The 23,225-nt window shown below is 37.5% G+C and overlaps 1 protein-coding gene across 1 annotated transcript; it reads right to left on the reverse strand.

Annotated features, from left to right (window-relative positions):
* Nucleotides 1-3,042: 3,042 nt before the first annotated feature.
* Nucleotides 3,043-13,375, reverse strand: apobec2a (apolipoprotein B mRNA editing enzyme, catalytic polypeptide-like 2a). The gene is given in 3 exon segments (NM_001013314.2): nucleotides 3,043-3,625; nucleotides 5,765-6,288; nucleotides 13,139-13,375. Coding segments are annotated over 2 exon segments (750 nt in total). The 5' UTR covers nucleotides 13,366-13,375; the 3' UTR covers nucleotides 3,043-3,625; nucleotide 5,765.
* Between the last annotated feature and the right edge of the window lie 9,850 nt (nucleotides 13,376-23,225).

Consider the following 23,225-nt stretch of genomic DNA (forward strand, 5'->3'; position numbering starts at 1 on the left):
TGTGTTGGTTAATACAGCACGCTGCAGCATTTAACAAATAGTTGTGAATATTATAAAATATACAGTGTAATACAGAATGGTTCAAAAACACTAGTGTTTACTATGAATTATTGACATATTTTAGGTGGGCTTTGTTCAAATAAGCTACCATGGTAATTGTGTATTATTTGCCAGATAGCAGAATTCAATCAACAATTAGATAGTTGAAAATTCAACGTTGAGTTTTCATCTGGGGTCCGTTCTTCGTGCGTGGATTACTCAGTTAGCTGGATTTGGTTATTGACGATTTGACACGATCCAGGATTGTTTCGATCTTCAAAACCGAGAGTTGTTGTCATTGTACCAGTTCTGGTAGCTCAAACCTGCTCAGGAGCAGGCTCATTTCATATAAACAGGATTAAAATCGGGTCAATTCAAGCTAAGGTAATATTGAAAGTATGTACCAAAGTCAGATATTTTCCTACAGTAATAACTATAGGCCCACATGAAATTTGTGTGCGCAGAATTCTGCAGATTTTCCTCAGATTTTAGCTCATCATTAATTCTGTTTATTTACTTGAGTAAATGTGTGTAGATCAATATTTTTTTCAGTTTTTAAATGAATTACAGTAATATTATTGACTAAAATGGAAATGTTCATCTGATTTATGTGCAGTGCAGTGTGTGCAGTCATGTTCTCTGTCTTTTAGTCAAGATATTATATGAGAGTCTTGCTTTGTTTACCAAATAAAGTGAATCTAATTAGATTTGCTTTTTAAACATTAAATAGAAGTTAAAAGTTTAAATTTTTTCATTTCGCATTTTTGGGGTTTTAGTTATGATACTCCAAAAATAATTTTTTACAAACCTCTGCGCAGAAATAGCAAAAAATGTCAGCAGATTCCATCTGGCCCTAGTAATGACCTATAGATTATATACCCATGGTAAAATAGTAAAACAAAAGTTTATATATACACATTTATCATTTATAATAATTAATATAATATTAAATAATAAATAATATTTATGTTTTTATACCTATACATTCAAAATATATATAAATAACGCTTCTGCAATCTGCACTCCATAATAAAAGTACAGAAACGGGGTGTTTTTTTTCCCCCGAGGGGATCAAACAGACATTTATTAATATGGATTTTTAGATATAAACGTGTACTATTTTAAGGTACTGATCCAGCTTTAGTACAACTTCTGTGTGATGATAGACATGCACAATATTCCACTGTTTTTTGTTAGTTTTTTATAAAGGAATGGTAATTTGTGCAGTCATGCACATGTTTTGACAGCTAATATGTCGGTGATTTGATGCTTTGCAAAAGTTGCAGACGCCTTTCCCAATATCAACATGCTTTTTGATGCACAACTAATTTAAATTCCTTAGAGCAATTAAGAAACTAAAATAGGCCTCGGCTACAAGAGTAAAGAAAATCTGCTCTAAATGTAAAGCTAAATAAGTTGCTGAATACTCTTGACACATGAAAGTGTAAAGCCTGCAGCTCACAACAAACATGGGAAGTTATTGCGTGTCATATTTAACAAACCGTTTACTACTAATTTTATATAATTTTGATACATGGTTAATTGAATATTAATCAGATGATGTCATTACGCTGCTGTGCCGTCAGCCAATCGTTGCATTGCTGTTCATGATTTTGGGGATGGATAGATCTGTCCTTCACAACACACGCTGATCTCAGATCAGTTCATCCAGACAATCTAATCTAATTCACGAACTTGTTTGAAGAACCAAATTAGCCAGAGATCAGATATCAAGATGAACAGATCCAGGATCTGCCAAATCATCTTAGATCATTTAAGCGAGGTACGAAGAACGGACCCCAGGTTGGCACGCTCAAATATCGTTTTCATCTAATATATAATACAGTTGAAGTCAGAATTATTCGCCTCCCTCTGAGTTTCTTTTTTAAATATTCATTTTTAAATGATGTTGAACAGATTCAGGAAATGTTCACATTATGTTTGATAATATTTTTTTTCTTCTGGAGAAAGTCTTATTTGTTTTATTTCGACTAGAATAAAAGCAGTTTCTAATTTTTTAAACACCATTTTAAGGTCAATATTATTAGCCCCTTTAAGCTTTATTTGTTTTCGATAATCTCCAGAACAAACCATCATTATACAATGACTTGCCTAATTACCCTAACTTTAACCTAATTACCCTAGTGAAGCCTTTAAATGTCTCTTTAAGCTGTATAGAAGTGTCTTAAAGAATATCTAGTCTAATATTATTTACTGTCATCATGACAAAGAGGAAATAAATCAGTTATTAGAGATGAGTTATTAACACTGTTATGATTATAAATGTGTTGGAGAAATCTGCTCTCTGATAAACAGAAATTGGGGAAAAAGTAAACAGGGGGGCGAATAATTCTGACTTCAACTGTATGTTTTATGTATGATATCTACCAGGTGTTCATCATGAATTATCAATAACCCTCACTGATATCGTTAACTTAATCACCGCATCTGTGTTCTTGAATCTTTCTATCGTTAAACAAACGTTATTTGAGGGTGCAAACCTGATGAAAACTCAACGTTAAATTTTCAACACTCCAACTGTTAATTCAATGATAATTCAATAATAATAATAAATAAATAATTTTATTTGTAAATGGAGCTTTTCTAGACACCCAAGGTCGCCTTACAATAAGCAAATAATAAATAAACAAAAACAAACAATAAAACATTACTAAACAAGCATTGACCAAACGCACATCGCCAATATAAAATAACATGATAAAAAACATGAATGGTTAAAGGAAAGCCTGCTTAAAAACATGGTCTCTAGACGAGATTTAAATGTGTCAAGACTATCACTCATCCTTAGATCCAGGGGACGTTCTGCTCTCTGGGTATCATCAGAAAGATTGAAGTATATCAATTAATTCTATTTATATGGACTGCTGATTGTGAACGTGATTAAAGGTGCTTTCATGAAACATCGCTGTACATGCCAGGTTAAATGTGGTAGTGATTATATTTGTACACCACACGCAAAATACTGCACGTTATTCATGTTGCAAAATAGTGAAGGTTGTTTATGGTTTATTGCTTCCACAAATGTAATTTATATGCAGCAGCAGGAACGGTGTTTACAGTTGAGTTTGTAGCTATTATAACAAAACTACCTGATTAATTCACAGTATGAAAGAGTGCGATGAGTATAAAATCATAAATAAAACTGAAATTGCTCAAAATCCTCCTTAATTTTGTGTAATATGCGAGTTTTCCCATCTTATATCTGTCTTGATACTGAAAACAAATCAAATACATTAAATGAAAACAGTAGCTACATTCAGATGACATGAACACAGAGATTTTCAGCGCAATTGTTTTCGATGTGATGTACTTTGTTGTTCTTGTAGTCAAAGAAAAACCTCTGTGTTGCAAAATAAACAATAAAATATGAAATGAAAAATGAAATATGAAACGTGTCCATCACAGACAAGTAAACATGAACAAAACGTAAACAAAGATGTGATTAACTCAAACATTAATTATAAAGTATAAACTCTCTTAATCATACAAGTATTCAATGAATCAGGTTCCTCTCACATACACAAACACGCTCTTCCAAGTGTGTGCGTCGACTAGCTTCATCATCCTGCAAAAAAAAAAAAGAAATAAAGTTTGGACAGTCTAACATATATTTCAGTGAAGAACATGTTGACCCAGAAGCTAAAGTAAGATGAGACCTGAATCATCAAATGAGTGCTAATGCTAGACGCTAGGATATCTGAGCTCCACACGGCGGACTGAACTCTATTAACATCTTAGATCATTTTAGTCCTTGATATTATGAGTGTTCAGAATAGCGTATACTACACTTACTATTTCAGTCGTGTCTATATTTTGAAGACAGTGTCTGCTTTTCTGAACATAGCAGCCCTCAAACAGTAGCCCTTACGGGAATGCCAGCAGCAAGAATTTGTATAATAACACAAGTTATATCAAGTAAACAACAATGTTTGTATGTGTATTTAGGGACATTTTGCCTTAAAATTTAACTTAAAGAATCCTATTATAACTATTTTTGTCTGTTTCATCCTGCTAAATCAGCTTTAATTGAAGGTAAATAATGTAAAACATTTTTATTATGTTGCTGTTATCTAAATGTACAATTTTCTTTGTAACTTTTTTTAAATAAGCCTTTGCGGCTCTATTTGCTGATGTTTTTTTCTTTGCAGCTGTCACAATAGTACAAGAACATCCTGCTTCAATACATGTGACATCAAAAAAGGCTACAAAAGTAATCTAAATGTAATCCATAAGTAGTCAAACTGCATTAGATAAAAGTAATCTAAGTGTAACCCAACAGTAGTCAAATTACGTTACCATAAACGTAATCTAAATGTTATTCAAAAGTAGTCAACTTGTGTAACAATAAAAGTAATCTAAATGTAATCCAAAAAGTCAAATTAATTCAACATAAAGGTAATATAAATGTAATCCAACAGTAGTCAAATCACTGTACCATAAAGGTAATCTAAACATAATCCAAAAGTAGTCAAATTATGCTATTATAAAGTAATCTAAATGTAATCCAAAAGTAGTCAAATTACGCTACCATAAAGTAATCTAAAAGTAGTCAAATTGTGTTACAATAAAAGTAATCTTTGTGTAATCCAACAGTGGACAAATTACGCTACCATAAAGGTAAACTACATGTAATCCAAAAGTAGTCAAATTGTGTTACAATAAAAGTAATCAAAATGTAATCCAAAAAATCTAATTACTTTACCATGAAGGTAATCTAAATGTTATCCAAAAGCTGTCAAATTATGCTATCATAAAATAATCTATGTGTAAATGTAATCCAAAAATAGTCAAATTACATTACCATAAAGTAATCTAAATGTAATCCAAAAGCAGTCAAATTACGTTACCATAAAGTAATCTAAATGTAATCCAAAAGTAGTCATTTGCACTTCCATAAAGGTAATCTAAATACAATCCAACAGTAGTTATATTATGCTATTAAAGGTGTTGAAGGTAATTTAAATGTAGTCTAACAGTAGTCAAATTACTCCACCTTCAATGTAATCTAAATGTAGCCCAAAAGTTATCAATTTACGCTACTTTAAAAGTAATCTAAATGTAATCCAAATGTAGACAAATTACTACCTTTACAATAAAATTAATATAAATGTAATTTAACAGTAGTCCAATTATTCTACCTTTAGGTTAATCTAAATGTAATCCAAAAGTAATCAATTTATGCTATTATAAAAGTAATCTAAATGTAATCCAAAAGTAGTCCATTTACTTTACCATAAAGGTAACCTAATGTAATCTAACAGTAGTCAAATGACTCTATCATAAAGGTAATCCAAATGTAATCTAGACGTAATGAAATTATGCTACTATAAAAGTAATCTAAATGTAATCCAAATGTAGACAAATTACTCTACCATAAAAGCAATATAAATGTAATCTAACAGTAGTCAACATACTCTATCATAAAGGTAATCTAAATGTAATACAAAGGTCATCAAATTATGCTACTATAACAGTAACCTAAATGTAATCCAAAAGTAGTCCATCTACTTTACCATAAAGGTAATCTAAATGTAATCTAACAGTAGTCAAATGACTCTATCATCAAGGTAATCTAAATGTAATCCAAAAGTGGTCAAATTACTCTACCATACAGGTAATCTAAAAGTATCTTTTATCAGGTAATTTGTAATCAGTAACTTCACAAGTAATCCACCCAGCTCTGCAAATGTGCTCGATCTCTTACATCACTGCAGGATGTCGGCCAGTTTGTCCTGGTAGTACTCGTAGTTCTCCTGACAGTCCTCCCAGGGTGTGAACTGCTGTTCGTCGCTCTCCACGAACGTGTCCCAGGTGTAGGTGAAATCCAGCGGCTTCATCATGCGCAGTTTGCAGCCGACGGACGCTAGTAGCTTCAGCCCTGCCTGGATCTCAGGCTCCTCCCACTCGAACAGCCGCGACGAAAAGATGGCCAGCCGGATGTTCTTCCTGGAGCGCAGGATCTCCGCCAGCTTGGTTGCGCAGTTGGCGCAGGGACTGGAGGACATGTACCAGGTGATGGTGTATTTGCAGGCCGGGTCGTAGTTGGTCAGGATCTGCTGGAAAAAGGCTTCCTCTGCGTGTCCGCCAGCGTGCTCGTCCTCAATGTAGCCCCTCATCAGGCCTTCGCCGCCGTGGTCCACCAGGTAACACAGGAAGGTTTTATTCCGGCCGGACGAGTACTCCACGTTCTTGAACTGGAACTTGAAGAAAAACGGGTCCATGCGATCCCTGCGGACACACAAGGCAGAGGATTGATGAGGCAGTTTGCTCAAAACACTCAAAATGATCTGTTTACAATGAGCTGAAACAGCTCAAATCTTACACTTATACTGTTTATTTGTCAGATGCACTGACATTTATAATTAAGCAGATGCTTGAATAACAGTAAATACATGACATGTGGAATATACAGCATAATCTGCTGGATTTAAACATACAGAATAATAATGGATAGAGTTATGTAAACAACAAAAAAACCAAGCAAAACAAGTTAACCTAAAGCCTGTAAGAAAACAAAATGTACGATGTTTGGTTCGCCAGCGCACAGTTATTCTTTAGGTGAACAACTAATTTGTGCAAGTTAATACACTGAAAATAATGCTTGTTTTGGTAATCTTCGATCTGATCGTCTGCTTCTGACTGGCTCCTTCTCTGATGATGTCAGTTTGAGCTTCAGACACAATATTCAATATTCCTATACATGAGGGAATGATGCACAAATAGAAAGCCCCGCCCTCTACTCAATATTCAGATTCAGTTGGAAGCACATCAACATACTGAATTAAAGGTCTCAGCAGCTTCTGGTTCATGTGGTCTTCAATGGTTCTGTATTGGAATAGCATGAACAATCTACATGAACCCTTTATCAAACGAGGAACCACTTATATTGTAACTTAATTTACATTGATTATAATATCATTTTTCTTAAATTAAAAAAGTTCAATAGTGTTTAAAACACTTCAAGGTATTTCCGATTGCAATAAAAAAATGTGTAATACAGGTAATAATAGGTGTTTCAAACAAAGATAAACAGACCAGTTTGAGGCCATTTGCCTCAAACTAATTTTTCTGTTCCAATGCTACTTTTTCATAGTTTTTCTATGTAAATGTGTCTTTTACAGCATGTTTCAAGTTAAAAAATTTAAGGTTTACATCAACCCAGGATCTTTCTAATTATGTACCCCTATATATTATTCTGGAGAGCGCCAAATATATCCCAGGAGCTAAGTTTTTTTGCAGCGAATCCGCCAGAGGCTGCTGTGTACAGTTTTTCAGCCTAACTGACCGACTTACTGACTGATCAAGCGACCGATGACCCCACCAATAACCCAACCAATAGGGTTTTAAAAAGCATGGATTGACCAGCCCACCCCCTTTCCTAAACCCAACCAATAGTGTTGTAAAAAGCACAGATTAACCCGCCCACCCCCTTCTCTAAACCCAACCAATAGTGTTTTAAAAAGCACAGATTAACCTGCCCACCCCCTTCTCTAAACCCAACCAATAGTGTTTTAAAAAGCACAGATTGACCCGCCCACCAACCTTCCCTAAACCCAACCAATAGTGTTTTAAAAAGCACAGATTAACCTGCCCACCCCCTTCTCTAAACCCAACCAATAGGGTTTTAAAAAGCACGGATTGACCAGCCCACCCCCTTTCCTAAACCCAACCAATAGTGTTGTAAAAAGCACAGATTAACCCGCCCACCCCCTTCTCTAAACCCAACCAATAGTGTTTTAAAAAGCACAGATTAACCTGCCCACCCCCTTCTCTAAACCCAACCAATAGGGTTTTAAAAAGCACGGATTGACCAGCCCACCCCCTTTCCTAAACCCAACCAATAGTGTTGTAAAAAGCACAGATTAACCCGCCCACCCCCTTCTCTAAACCCAACCAATAGTGTTTTAAAAAGCACGGATTGACCCGCCCACCCCCTTTCTTAAACCCAACCAATAGTGTTTTAAAAAGCACAGATTGACCCGCCCACCAACCTTCCCTAAACCCAACCAATAGTGTTTTAAAAAGCACAAATTGACAAACCCATCCCCTTTCTTAAACCCAACCAATAGTGTTTTAAAAAGCACAGATTGACCCGCCCACCAACCTTCCCTAAACCCAAACAATAGTGTTTTAAAAAGCACAAATTGACCAGCCCATCCCCTTTCTTAAACCCAACCAATAGTGTTTTAAAAAGCACAGATTGACCCACCCACCCCCTCCCCTAAACCCAACCAATAGTGTTTTAAAAAGCACAGATTGACCCGCCCACCCCCTTCCCTAAACCCAACCGATAATGTTGTAAAAAGCACAGATTGACCCGCCCACCAAACTTCCCTAAACCCAACCAACAGTATTTTAAAAAGCATAGATTGGGTCTTTCCCGAGGCCTTCTTCCGGTGGGACATGCCTGGAACACCTCCCAAGGTAGGCATCCAGGAGGCATCCACAACAGATGCCTGAGCCACCTCAGCTGACTTCTCTGGATGTGGGGGAGCAGCGACTCTACTCTGGCTATCTCCACTATTAGAGCTCCTCACCCTATCACCAGTGCGCCCTGCCACCCTTCGAAGGAAACTTATTACGGCCGCTTGTATCCGAGATCTTGTCCTTTCAGTCATGACCCAAAGCTCATGACCATAGGTGAGAGTAGGAACGCAGATTGACCGCTAAATCGAAAGCTTTGCCTTTCAGCTCAGCTCCTACTTTACCACAACGGAGCGGTAGCATTACGGCTCCTGCTGCACCAATCCGCCAGTCAATCTCACGCTCCATCCTAAATGTGTCTTAATTATACAGCAGCATTCTTTAAGTTAGGAATATTTATTAATTACTAAGTCTCAGATGCTAAATCCACAGTTGAGATGTTGTGTTTGAGAGTTTATTAGTCCTCCTGTGTGCAGCACTAGTGTCCTCCACATCTCCTCCTTCTGTTTTGTCCTGATGTGATGTCTGACTGTTGTAGCCGTGTGATAACTCTAATCATTCAGCGGAGTGATATATGGAGCTGTAATGCACTCTAAACCTGCCGGAACTACTTTAGCTGTGCCTTTATCTGACATCACCCTAACACCTGAGAGTGACCACCAGCCAATCTACAATATAAAGCAGGCATAAAGTGTTCTCAGCAGTGGTCTGAAGGGGGTTTCTGTGGTTGTTTTTAACAGCTCCTTCACAGGCTGACAGATGGAAGGGCTGTTAGGGTTATAAATATCCCCAGCGGGGGCAGATCTTTATTCTTGGCGTCTGACCCATATACAGAACAGCTCAGGAGGCATTGTCTGCGTTGGCTGCCAGATGAACCTGATGCAGCCGTGATGGGCACCTGCTACTCGATGATCCACAACAATTTCGCAGCTTTAATGTGTCTGTAAAACTCGGCTCATCAGCACTGGCTCATCAAACACACATTTGGGCTCATGAATGCCAGTCGGAAATGGAAAAGCCCAAACCAAAGGTCAATTAAAGACTCTCAATCAGTTTCCAAAGCTGAGTTTACACACAGGCAGGCAGGCAGGCTAGTTTATTTATAAAGCAGAATTCATGCACAATGCTCATTCAGTTCATGCTTTACATATCTGAAATGGAAGCACTTTAGTTTAGGTAACAATTTACACCATTTACTACTGGTGTACTGCCTGCCTATTATCCAGATATTAATGTTGTATTAGCACTATTAAAGTATGATCTTACTCTACATCACTAACACCCTATTCACACGGGGCGTAAACGCTTGACAGAGGGCGTGTCTGAAGATGGGGCAAAGGCAATCGTCATAGCAGCATCAACCAATGAAATTCAGTCAGCAATAGGCCACTGTCTAGCTGGTGTATTTGCATATAGCGATCTGATTGGCTGACGCTTCCATCTGTGCTTGAAAAGTTGAGCTAGTCCCAACTTCTGCAGCGAGCAAAGCCTCTGAAGTGGCGCCGACGGATCTACAATGCAGTTCAGCAACGCCTGACGTCACCGATTCAAAGTGAATGGGAAGTGTTGACGCAGACGCCCCTTGTGAATGGGCGTAATCCTAGCCAGGGCAGCATAGTGGCTCAGTGGTTAGCACTGTGGCCTCACAGCAAGGAAAGTCGCTGGTTCGAGTCCCGGCCGGGTCAGTTGGTGTTTCTGTGTGGAGTTTGCATGTTCTCCCCGTGTTGGCGTGGGTTTCCCCCAAGTGCTCCGGTTTCCCCCACAGTCCAAACACATGCGCTATAGGGGAGTTGATGAACTAGGTTGTGAATGGGTGTTTCCCAGGCCATTAGTTTTGTTTAGTTTCTGCTACACTTGTGGGTTTTAAAACAAACGGCATCTAAGAAGACTTCTGGCGTAATCTCAAGGACTTCATTTCAGTGTTCTTTATGTCGAGGGAATCTTCTGTTATTTTTACCTTTAATGTTTTGGAGATCAGCGAGGTTGCAAGTTGCTGTGTGTGTGTGTGTGTGTTTCCCGAAGCAGCAGATGTATGTTGTTAGGTTATTTTTAAGAGTGTGTTCTTGAGAGCGGCAGCAGACAGCGGGTCACATCACAGCCTGTCAGACGCAGCCGTCCTGCTGGGGGCTGGGCTGAGTTTATCTGCTCCATTCCACCTGAACCAACACACATTCCCCAATACACACACGGAGAAACACACACCAGCCCTGAGCGCTCTACAACTGCATGGAGAAACCTGAACGGCACAATGAAATCCAAATCTACTCTTCTTATTGCTATATTTGTATTATAAACAATGTATCTGTGCACTTCGTTATTGTGTAAAAAATCCTTTGCCTTCAGAATATTAAATCATATATCATAACCTTCCCTTTCCCTCGCAATCACTGTTCTTCACTTCCTGGTCACATGGAAGGCCTTCAGGGTGGAGCTATCAGTGCATTAGGGCGGGGTTACCATTGCTGGATTGCGGGACTAGCAATGCTTTAGGGCGGGACTAATGTTGGTCTGCAGATATAAATGTGTGTGTGAGGGTCTTTGTGTCATTAATGTTGGTCTGCAGATATAAATGTGTGTGTGAGGGTCTTTGTGTCATTAATGTTGGTCTGCAGATATAAATGTGTGTGTGTGAGGGTCTTTGCGTCATTAATGTTGGTGTGCAGATATAAATGTGTGTGTGAGGGTCTTTGCGTCATTAATGTTGGTGTGCAGATGTAAATGTGTGTGTGAGGGTCTTTGTGTCATTAATGTTGGTCTGCAGATATAAATGTGTGTGTGAGGGTCTTTGTGTCAGTAATGTTGGTCTGCAGATATAAATGTGTGTGTGAGGGTCTTTGCGTCATTAATGTTGGTCTGCAGATATAAATGTGTGTGTGAGGGTCTTTGCGTCATTAATGTTGGTGTGCAGATATAAATGTGTGTGTGAGGGTCTTTGGGTCATTAATGTTGATCTGCAGATATAAATGTGTGTGTGAGGGTCTTTGCGTCATTAATGTTGGTGTGCAGATATAAATATGTGTGTGAGGGTCTTTGCGTCATTAATATTGGTCTGCAGATATAAATGTGTGTGTGAGGGTCTTTGTGTCATTAATGTTGGTCTGCAGATATAAATGTGTGTGTGAGGGTCTTTGCGTCATTAATGTTGGTGTGCAGATATAAATGTGTGTGTGAGGGTATTTGCGTCATTAATGTTGGTCTGCAGATATAAATGTGTGTGTGAGGGTCTTTGTGTCATTAATGTTGGTCTGCAGATATAAATGTGTGTGTGAGGGTCTTTGCGTCATTAATGTTGGTCTGCATATATAAATGTGTGTGTGAGGGTCTTTGCGTCATTATTGTTGGTCTGCAGATATAAATGTGTGTGTGAGGGTCTTTGTGTCATTAATGTTGGTCTGCAGATATAAATGTGTGTGTGTGAGGGTCTTTGTGTCATTAATGTTGGTGTGCAGATATAAATGTGTGTGTGGGGGTCTTTGTGTCATTAATGTTGGTCTGCAGATATAAATGTGTGTGTGAGGGTCTTTGTGTCATTAATGTTGGTCTGCAGATATAAATGTGTGTGTGAGGGTCTTTGTGTCATTAATGTTGGTCTGCAGATATAAATGTGTGTGTGAGGGTCTTTGCGTCATTAATGTTGGTGTGCAGATATAAATGTGTGTGTGAGGGTCTTTGTGTCATTAATGTTGATCTGCAGATATAAATGTGTGTGTGAGGGTCTGTGTCATTAATGTTGGTCTGCAGATATAAATGTGTGTGTGAGGGTCTTTGTGTCATTAATGTTGGTCTGCAGATATAAATGTGTGTGTGAGGGTCTTTGTGTCATTAATGTTGGTCTGCAGATATAAATGTGTGTGTGAGGGTCTTTGTGTCATTAATGTTGATCTGCAGATATAAATGTGTGTGTGAGGGTCTTTGTGTCATTAATGTTGATCTGCAGATATAAATGTGTGTGTGAGGGTCTTTGTGTCATTAATGTTGGTCTGCAGATATAAATGTGTGTGTGAGGGTCTTTGTGTCATTAATGTTGGTCTGCAGATATAAATGTGTGTGTGAGGGTCTTTGCGTCATTAATGTTGGTCTGCAGATATAAATGTGTGTGTGAGGGTCTTTGTGTCATTAATGTTGGTCTGCAGATATAAATGTGTGTGTGAGGGTCTTTGTGTCATTAATGTTGGTGTGCAGATATAAATGTGTGTGTGAGGGTCTTTGTGTCATTAATGTTGGTCTGCAGATATAAATGTGTGTGTGAGGGTCTTTGTGTCATTACTGTTGGTGTGCAGATATAAATGTGTGTGTGAGGGTCTTTGCGTCATTAATGTTGGTCTGCAGATATAAATGTGTGTGTGAGGGTCTTTGCGTCATTAAGTATTGTGATGTATTCTTCTTCTTCTAATATTATTCTTTCCAGAACTGTCTTGAGCATCTGTCTGCACTCTCGCCTCCAGAAGTCACCACATTCACCACGTTCATTGCGTTTGGTCTTGGTCTTATGAGGCGCAGCTCATTTATTAGAGAACTAAGACCACAGTGGAAAATCCCAACAGTGAAGCAGACTCCACTCCTCTCAGTGAAATCAGTGCACGTTTAACAGGAGCTGAGGAGTTTGTTTCTCAGTGGATGGTAACTTTAATTTGTATGTAAGCTGTAGACTCACCCTGTGATGGTCTCGAATGGCGGCAGCTCTATAGGTTCTGGTTTTTCTCCGTCTGCAGCAGCAGCTCCGGCCTCTCCGTTCTCCATCGGCACTTCTTTCCCGTTCACTTCGGGTTTCTCCGCTTCTGTTGGGCTTTTCTCCTCTTTCTTGGCATCATTTTCTGCCTTTTCCTTCCTCCTGACGCTCAGACGAGAGCTGACGCCGCTGCTGCCCTTTCTATCGGCCATCTCTGAAACTAAACACACACACACACACACCTCAGTATTTATAACAGCACTAGAGTGTGTGTGTGTGTGTGTGTGTGCAGCTGTCGGTCAGTTCTATTAAAAGACCTTCTGGCCTTCGAGATGATAGATAAATGAAATCTTACACAGACAAAGGTCTTGCGCGCTTCTCTTTTAAATGCTGAAATATGTTTATCGCAGCTTATGAAATAAAACATCTCTGCTTTACTAGTTTAACGTCACTTCCAAACTAATATTAGAGTGATCACAGACGATTTATTAATGTAGTTCACTTTACTGTGGCCTCACAGTAAGAAGGTCGCTGGTTCAAGTCCCGACTGGGTCAGTTGGTGTTCCTGTGTGGAGTTTGCATGTTCTCCCCGTGTTGGCGTGGTTTTTTTCCGGGTGCTCCGGTTTCCCCCAAAGTCTAAACACATGCGCTATAGGGGAACTGATCAACTAAACTGTAGTGTATGAGTGTGAATGAATGAGTGTGTATGGGTGTTTCCCAGCTGGAAGGGCATGAGCTGCATAAAACATATGCTGGATAAGTTGGCGGTTCATTCCACTGTGAATTTCCCTGATAAATAAAGGAAAATGAATGAAAAAATTTAACTAATGTTGTTTGTCCATATTTGACCCAGTGTTACAACAACCCAGCGCTGTGTATAATCGAAATATGTAAAAAGCGTCCCAAACTTTGATAGGAAGCACAAGCCACAATGATTTATAAAATATAAATATAAAAAAACACATCAGGAAACATTTTTATTGTTCAAATGTAGTTTGTTTGTTGCTCAAGAAACTTAATATTGCGCTCTAAAAATGCTGGGTTGTTGTAAGTAACCCAATGTTGTATTAAATGTGAACAAAACCCTACCCCAGACCAACATTTGGGTTAAAAAGTGTCATTTAAATTCAATTGTTAAAAAAAAATGTATACGAGGTTAGGTTTGTTCATATTTGACCCAATATTGTGTAACAATAACCCAGCTTTTTTAGAGTGTGAATTAAAATGTCGTTTTTTATTTTTTGTCTATAATTGCATTAATTGTATTTTTCTTTGTTTGAGTTAGTTTAGTACATAAAGGTAAACTAAGAAACTGATTTGCTACCTAAGATGCAATTAATATACATTTTTAAGATTTAAGAGTGTTACATAGATAACCCAGGTAGCTTTTTAAAATTAATATTGTATATGCTGAATATTTAACAATAAAAATCATAACAAAATCTCGCAATTATTGCAAAAAATATTTTTTTTTAATAAAATAAAATTCAAAATAATAAACCAGAAGGATATGCGTTAGTATTTACAAGAGAGGAATTTACTTGTTTGATTATATTATTACTGAACGCCGTCTGTCAGTGGCGTCATTTAGAAACGTGAGGCGCATGCGCACTCGCAGGATAAACTGCTGTCAATCATCGGCTTTGACGCTGTCAGTTTCTTGAGGCGATGATAAACGACAATAAACAGCGCTATTGTTTGCAGTAAATCCAAAAACCCTTCGTGTAGTGTTTGGTTTGATGACAGATGACCGAGTTCGCTTTAATGGTTTCAGTTTTCTGTAAAGTTGCTTATAATACAGTTGTTACCGTAAACTGTCACTGTGTGTCGCTATTGGTTACAGATTAACCGCGAGTTTTACCTCACTTCATAAAGTGTTCATATTCAGCTTACTAATCGACTTTTTATTTATAAAAAGCGTATTAAAAAGTACATAAATTGTCTACTCTAATGTTTTAAATATACGTTTGTGACAAAAATATAATGTGGATATAACAAACAATTAAAACAAGCATGTCGGTAGCTAATTCATAATGGAAGTTATATTCGTTTTAATCAAATCGTAATTAGTCGTCAGGGTCTCTAATAGTCATTATTTGTCTTTAAGTGGCATGATAAAACCAACTGTTAACTCCTGGCGGTAATTAAAGGATTTTATGTCTATTTCTAAAGGTTTTAATGGTTGATTAATAAAACCCCTGGTCCCACTTTATATTAAGTGGCCTTAACTACTACTTACATCAAAAAATAAATACAATGTACTTACTGTGTTCATAATGTATTTGAGAACACTTGTGGTGCTTTTGAGTTGGAATAGAGGTTGGGTTATGGACAGGTTTGGTGGCATGGGTAGGTTTAAGGGTGGGTTAAGGTGTAAGGGATAGTCAACAGTGTATTTACAAATGTAATTACAAAAGTTAACTACAGATGTAACTACATACATGTATTTAATCAAGCGTAAGTACACAGTAAATACATGTATTCACACAATAAGTACATTGTAACAAACTATTAATACCTATGTAAGTACATATTAGTTAAGGCCACTTAATATAAAGTGGGACCAAACTACAAAGGAAAACTTCTAAAACTCTTAACTCATCACACTAAAGTCAGTGCTGTACTTGCCTGATTTCTCCACAAGGTGGCAGGAGTTCCACACCGATGGTTTCCGGTGTGTTTACCTCTGTGAACTTCATTAACTAACCCATTAATGGAGTCTGGAGCAGTTATTAACCCAGTGCTTGTGAATTGAGCCGCAGGAATTTCTCGTGTGTGTGTCTGTGTGTGTGTGTGTGTGTGTGTGTGTGTGTGTGTGTGTGTGTGTGGTTGATTAATATATTTTCATTAACATAACGGGTGAAATAAAGTTCCATTGTTGTAGAGTGTAACATATTTGTTATGCATATATATATATATATATATATATATATATATATATATATATATATATATATATATATATATATATATATATATATATATATATATATAACAGAATAAGCAATACTAAATGCGAGTGTGACGTGAAAAAAGGATAACGCCTGGTGGCTTAAATGATGTAATAGTAAAGTATAAAACATTTAGATGAACATTATGAATATTTTGGGGCCAAAACTGTAATCCCTCATTAGGTTTTTAATTATGTTTGGCTGATTAATACAAAAAATGAAAAATAAATAAAAAAATATGATAGAAAAAAAGTATTCAAATATAAGATAAACACAATGAATAAAAGACATCAAAATCTTTTCCTAAAACAAGCTGACAAAAAATTAATACATTTAATACAATTTTAGACCAGAAATGCTGGGTTTTTGTAATCCAACACTGGTTCAAATATGGACAAACCCATCATCATTTATCAATTAAATTTAAATGACACTTTTTATCCCAAATAGTTTTGTTCATATTTTACCCAATGTTGGGTTACTTAAAACGTTTGGAGCGCAAGTTTCTCAAGTGTCATCAAATGATTCTTGTTCTAAATACCTGCTGTATTTTATTTTAAATTCATTCTTATAGTCTTGTTTACTTTGTATTAAGTGAATTGTACTATAAAAATATTGCCTCAGAACATATTGTGAAACTGTAATGAACATGATGATCAAATTCATTGGTTAAATTACATTTTAGGGTATTTTCAACATAATAAAGTAAAAACTCATGACAGCACTACCAATTCCTCCTGGTACTTTTTAAAATAGGTAAAACTACCAAGGAAAACTTCTAAAACTCATAACTCATCACACTAAAGTCAGTGCTGTAGTTGCCGGATTTCTCCACAAGGTGGCAGGAGTTCAACACCGATGGATTCCGGTGTGTTTACCTCAGTGAACTTCATTAACTAACCCATTAATGAAGTCTGGAGCAGTTATTAACTCAGTGCTTGTGAATTAAGCCGCAGGAATTCCTCGCTGTCCGACTGACCTTCATGCGTTACTAGATGTGGTCAATGTATAACCGAATAAACACAGCAGGGGCTTCCCAACCTCTTACACTGCTCGAACTCCAGATAATTACAATAACAACCTCAAGCTGCAGCTGATGGAAAGTTTTATGTGAAATAATGGAGTTATTTCAATTACTTATGATCAGATTTAGCTCACTCTAGTCTCTTTATCATCATAATACGACCTCAGGAGATGAATATCTCAAATGATGAAACGAAAATGTGCCTTGAAGTTTGACCTTTTTAAATGTGAGCTCTATATCGGCTGATCTAATATTGTTTTTCTCTCCTCTACCAAACAGCTGATTGTATTTACTCATGATCTTATCTCTTCTGAAGAAGCGGCCAGCATCTTAAGTCTGGAGAAAACAAAGAGCTTTTATATATGCCTCAGCAGTTCAAGCGTTCTCTGGAAAACCACATCACACTGGAGATTTGGCCATTTCTGCTTTAAGAGTAACAGATGACGTGTCGTTGATTTATTATCAAAACACACTGCTAAAAATGCATTCTTACTTAGAGTTTTTTCGTCTTTTTCCAGTCTAAATATCTAAAAACTCTTAAATCAAGAAGTATTTTCTAGGCTAGCAAAAAAAAGTCGAGTTCTTCTTTAAAAACAGCAAATTATGTGCCAATGGGGTAAGCAAGATCATCTGATCTCAAAACGAAAAGCAAGATTATTTTGCTTACCCCATTTGCAGATTTATTTGTACATTAAATCATGTACATTTTTGGGGACAACTTAATTTTGTGTCCAAAACAATTTAATTAGCAAAAACAGTGTAGTTAATTAAGTCACTTTGATAAAATTGTGTGGAGCCCTGCATTATTTAAAGTGTACTTTTCTGAGCCAAATAAATAAAAAAACAATGTCAACCTCTGTCACCTCTGACCTCTGTCAAAACCTCTGCGCAACCTCTGATTGCGATTGGCAGTTGCGGCTCTCGTCATTAGTGTTTATTTTCAGCTCCAGCTTCAGCTAACAGCACTTACACAGATAAAGATAACAGTAAAGGCCTCATCTGATCAGTCAGATTTGGATAAACAAGCAATAAAACGAACTTGATTTATTACACTTCACTGCAATATGGATATCGCATTTACTATTATTGCAATAAAACTATATGACACATATAGAGCTGCTCATGAGTGAAAACGCATCTCGATGTCAGGCACAGATGTGGCGCTGCATAAACTCATGATTGACTGAACATAATTGGACTTGATGCACTTAATTTACTGCACTTCTCTGCGATATGAATTTTGAAAATACTATTATCGCAATAACGATATTTTTTCAATATATCGTGCCGACCTAGTCCACTATAATACGAAAGCAAAACAACCCAATGTGAAACTGTATATAGAGTCGCTCATTGGTGAAACCGCATCTCGATGTCAGGCCTAAATGTTGCACTACATAAACCCATGATTGACTGAACTTAATTGGACTTGATAAACTTAATTTATTACAAGTCTCTGCAAAATGGATATTACAACTACTATTATCTTGATAACGATATTCCTCTGATATATCGTGCACACCTAATCCAACGCAATACAAACGCAAAGCAACCCAATGTGAAACTATATATAGAGTCGCTAATTGGTGAAAATGCATCTCGACTTGATTAAACTTAAACTCTTACATTTCTCTGGGATCTGCATATTAAATACACTATTATCGCGATAATCAAATATCGATTTTTGATTTTCGTGAACTTCATTTATTGTACTTTTCTGCGATTTGGATATTGCATATACTATTATCACAATATTCAGTAAGCTACACTGTCCATATGCGTGTAAATGAGAGTGTATGGGCGTTTCCCAGTGATGGGTTGCAGCTGGAAGTGCATCCGCTGCGTAAAACATATGCTGGATAAGTTTGCAGATCATCCCACTGAGGCGACCGCAGATTAATAAACGGACTAAGCTGAAAAGAAAATGAATGAATGAATGAATGATCGCAATATTTTTTCGATAAATTGTGCAGACCTCGTTCAATGCAATATGAACGCAAACTAACCCAATGTGAAACTATATATAGAGTCGCTCATTTTTGAAAACGCATCTCGATGTCACTCATAAATGTGGCTCTACAGAAACTCATGATTAACTGACTTGATTGAACTTCACAAACGCAATTTATTGCGCTTCTCTGCTATATGCATATTGAATATACTATTATTACGATAGCAATATTCTTTTTCGATACATCGTACAGATTTAATCCAATGCAATACAAACTCAATCCAATCCAGTGTGAAACTATATATAGAGTCTCTCATTGGCCAAAATGCATCTCAATGAGCGACTCTATATGTAGTTGGGTTGGTTTATCGAAATAATATCAATATTGCAACAATAGTATTTTCAATATCCATATCGCAGAGAAGGACAATAAATTAGGTTCATTACATTTACTCAAGTCAATCAATCATGAGTTTATGTCGCGCCACATTTATGCCAGACATCGAGATGCAAGTTTACTTACTTATTGGGTGGGTTTGCATTTGTATTGCATTGGACTAGGTCTGCACAATTTATCTGAGAAATATTATTATCGCGATAATAGCTTTTCAATATCCATATGGTAGAGAAGTGTAATAAATTAAGTTCACAATAAATAAATCAAGATTTGCGTATGCTATTATTGTGATAATGATGTTTTACCGATATATCGTGCAGACCTAGAAATGCAATACGAATGCAAACCAACCCAACAGAAACGCTCATAGGTAAAAAAAAAAAAAAATGCATCGCAAAATCTGAAGATTGATTAAACTTAACTGGATTTAATTAACTAAATTTGGTCAAATTTGCATAAATAAGCAATAAAATGCACATAAAATTAATTTAATTTATTGCACTTTTCTGCGATATGGATATTGAATATATTATTATCACGATAACAAAATTATTATGATAAATCGTAGAGACCTAATCCAATCTACTACAAAACGTTTTTTTTATTTGTCTTATTGGAATGATTTGCTTACATATTAGATTGGATTAGGTCTCCACGATATATTGAAATAATATCATTATCGTGATAAAAGTATATTCAATATCCATATCGCAGAGAAGTGCAATAAATTAGGATCATTAAGTTTAGTCAAGTTAATCAATCATGAGTTTATGTAGCGTCACATTAATGCCTGGCATCGAGATGTATGTTTACTTATGAGCTACTCTATTGGGTAGCTTTGCGTTTGTATAGCATTACTAGGTCTGCACGATATATCAGAGAAATACTGTTATCGCGATAATAAAATATATAATATCCATATCACAGAGAAGTGTAATAAATTAAGTTCTCAATAAATAAGTTAAGATTAGCATATGCTATTATCGCGATAACGATATTTATCCGATATACAGACCTAGTAATGCAATACGAATGCAAACCAATCCTATAGAGTCGCTCATAAGTGAAAATGCAGCTCGATATCTCATGATTGACTAAACTTAACTGGACTTAATGAACTTAATTTGTTCAAATTTGCATAAATAAGCAATGAAATGCAAATAAAATAAATTTATTGCACTTCTCTGCGATGTGGATATTGAATATACTACTATCGTGATAACGATATTTTTGTGATATATTGTGGAGACCTAAGCTATTGCAATACAAACGCAAACCAATCCAATATAAAACTCTATATAGAGTCGTTCATTGGTAAAACGCATCTCGACGTCAGGTATAAATGTGGCGCTACATAAACTCATGATTAATTGAACTTAACTGGACGATAAACTCAATTTGGTCAAATTTGCATAAATAAGCAATGAAATGTAACGTAATTTATTGTACTTCTCTACGATATGGATATTGAATATGGTATTATCGCAATAACGATATTATTTCAATATCATGCAGACCTAGTCCAATCAAACCCAGTGTGAAACTACATATAGAGTCGCTCACTGGTGAAAACACATCTCGATGTCAGGCTTAAATGTGGCGCTACATAAACTCACGACTGATTGACTTGATTGAAAATGTTGACACTTTCTCCTCTATAGAGCGAGCGCTTAATCAACATCACGTTAAACAAGGCTAAGAGAGTTCGTGTGTGTGTGTGTGTGTGTGTGTGTGTGTGTGTTTGACACCTCATGGAAAGTCCTGCGGTCTGATTTCTCTTCGAACCTGTTCATTTACATTCCAAGACGTCTTTTCTTTACCGCTCATTCTCGTGACGTTGACAAGAAGCGGAAAAAAGTCCGCAGTTATATCAGCAGTAAAATACGTGAAAAGAATAACATGGAAAAACCTAAATCTGGATCACACACCGCTGCTATTTATAGCTCCAATTGTGCAAAAATAGAAGTGTCAACATGGCTATAGTGTGTGTAATAGCTGAATATGCTGTGGTATTTACTCTGATGATGAACAGTGTTGCACAACGCAACCCTTCCACTGAAGTCCAGCTCTTCAAAACGTCCATATTCAGAGTTCACAATGACGGAGAAGTGTTGATCACCTCACATCTACAACTAAAGCACTCAGCCATGTGTGGAGACGCAAAATAAACACACAGAAACAGCACCAAACCGAAACCTGTTACACACACACACACACACACACACACCAGATGGTAAATATTGACAGAAATGACTTCATCCCTCCAGGACGGGTTGAGAGAATAGGTCAATGTGTGTGTGAAGTGTGTGTGCGTGTGTGTGTGTGTGTGTGTGTGAGCGAGCGAAAGAAGGGGGGGTGGGTGTATATGAAGTGTGTGTGTGTATGTGATGTGAGGTGTGTGTATGTGTGTTTGGAGGGGCTGTGTGCATGTGTGAAGCGTGTGTTTGTGTGGTGTGCTGTGTGTGTGACAGAAAGAGTGTGTGTAATATAGGTGGTGTGAGGTGTGTGTGCATGGTTGGTGTGAGTGTGTGTCTGGTGTGCAGTGTGTGTGTGTTTGGGGGGGGGGGTGGTGTGTGGGTTGAGTGGGTGTACTTGAGGTGTGTGAGTGTGATTGCATGTGTGTGTGTTGGGATGTGCATGAGGTGTGTGTGTATGTGTGTGTGTGTGAGCGAGCGAAAGAAGGGGGGGTGGGTGTATATGAAGAGTGTGTGTGTATGTGTGTGTATGTGTGTGTGTGTGTGTGCGGGTGTATGTGTGTGTGTGTATGTGTGTGTGTGTGTGTGTGTATGTTTTGGGGTGGGCTGTGCGTGTGTTTGTGATTGCGTGTTTGTGTTGGTATGTGCATATGAGTTGTGTGTGTGTGTGTGTGTGTGTGTGTGTGTGTGTGTGTGTTAATGATTGTGTGTGTATGTGTGTGGTGTGCAGTGTGTGTCTGTGTTTGGGAAGATTGTGTGTGTGTGTGTGTGTGTTAATGATTGTGTGTGTATGTGTGTGGTGTGCAGTGTGTGTCTGTGTTTGGGAAGATTGTGTGTGTGTGTGTGTGTATGTTTTGGGGTTGGCTGTGAGTGTGTTTGTGATTGCGTGTTTGTGTTGTCATGTGCATATGAGTTGTGTGTGTGTGTGTGTGTGTGTGTTTGTGATTGTGTGTGTGTGGTGTACAGTGTGTCTGTGTTTGGGAAGATTGTGTGTGTGTGTGTGTGTGTGTGTGCATGTATGTGTGTGTGTATTGGGGGGTTTATGTAAGGTGTGTGTGTGTGTGTGTGTGTATGTGTGTGTTTGTGTGTGTATGTGTGTGGTGTTCAGTGTGTCTGTGTTTGGGGGGAGTGTGTGTTTGTGTATGTGTGTGTGTGTGTGTGTGTGTGTGTGTGTGTATTGGGGGTTTATGTCAGGTGTGTGTCTGTGAGAAAGAAAAAGAAATGGAGTATGCGTAGTGTGTGTGTGTGTGTGTGTGTGTGTGTGTGTGTGTGTGTGTGAACTCTCATGGTAAATGTGTCAGTGGTATACTATTTGCTGGTATTTATCTCTGGGTTGATGTTAGCTGCCTTGTCAAGTTTCAAGTTCATGTTTCAAGGTCTGAAGAGCCATTCTGAGGAAAAAAACCCGAGGCGTGAGTGGTAGAGCGAGAGAGAGAGAGACATTCGCTGGAATTCCCCCTCCCTGAGACTGTGCTCACCTGGCCCCGCCCCCGATTCCATACCTGGCCGTGCCCATTTCAGCCCTATAAATACACGAGGAGCAGGTGCAGCAGA

The sequence above is a fragment of the Danio rerio genome, chromosome 22 (assembly GCF_049306965.1).
Source record: "Danio rerio strain Tuebingen ecotype United States chromosome 22, GRCz12tu, whole genome shotgun sequence".
In the NCBI taxonomy this organism is placed as follows: domain Eukaryota; kingdom Metazoa; phylum Chordata; class Actinopteri; order Cypriniformes; family Danionidae; genus Danio; species Danio rerio.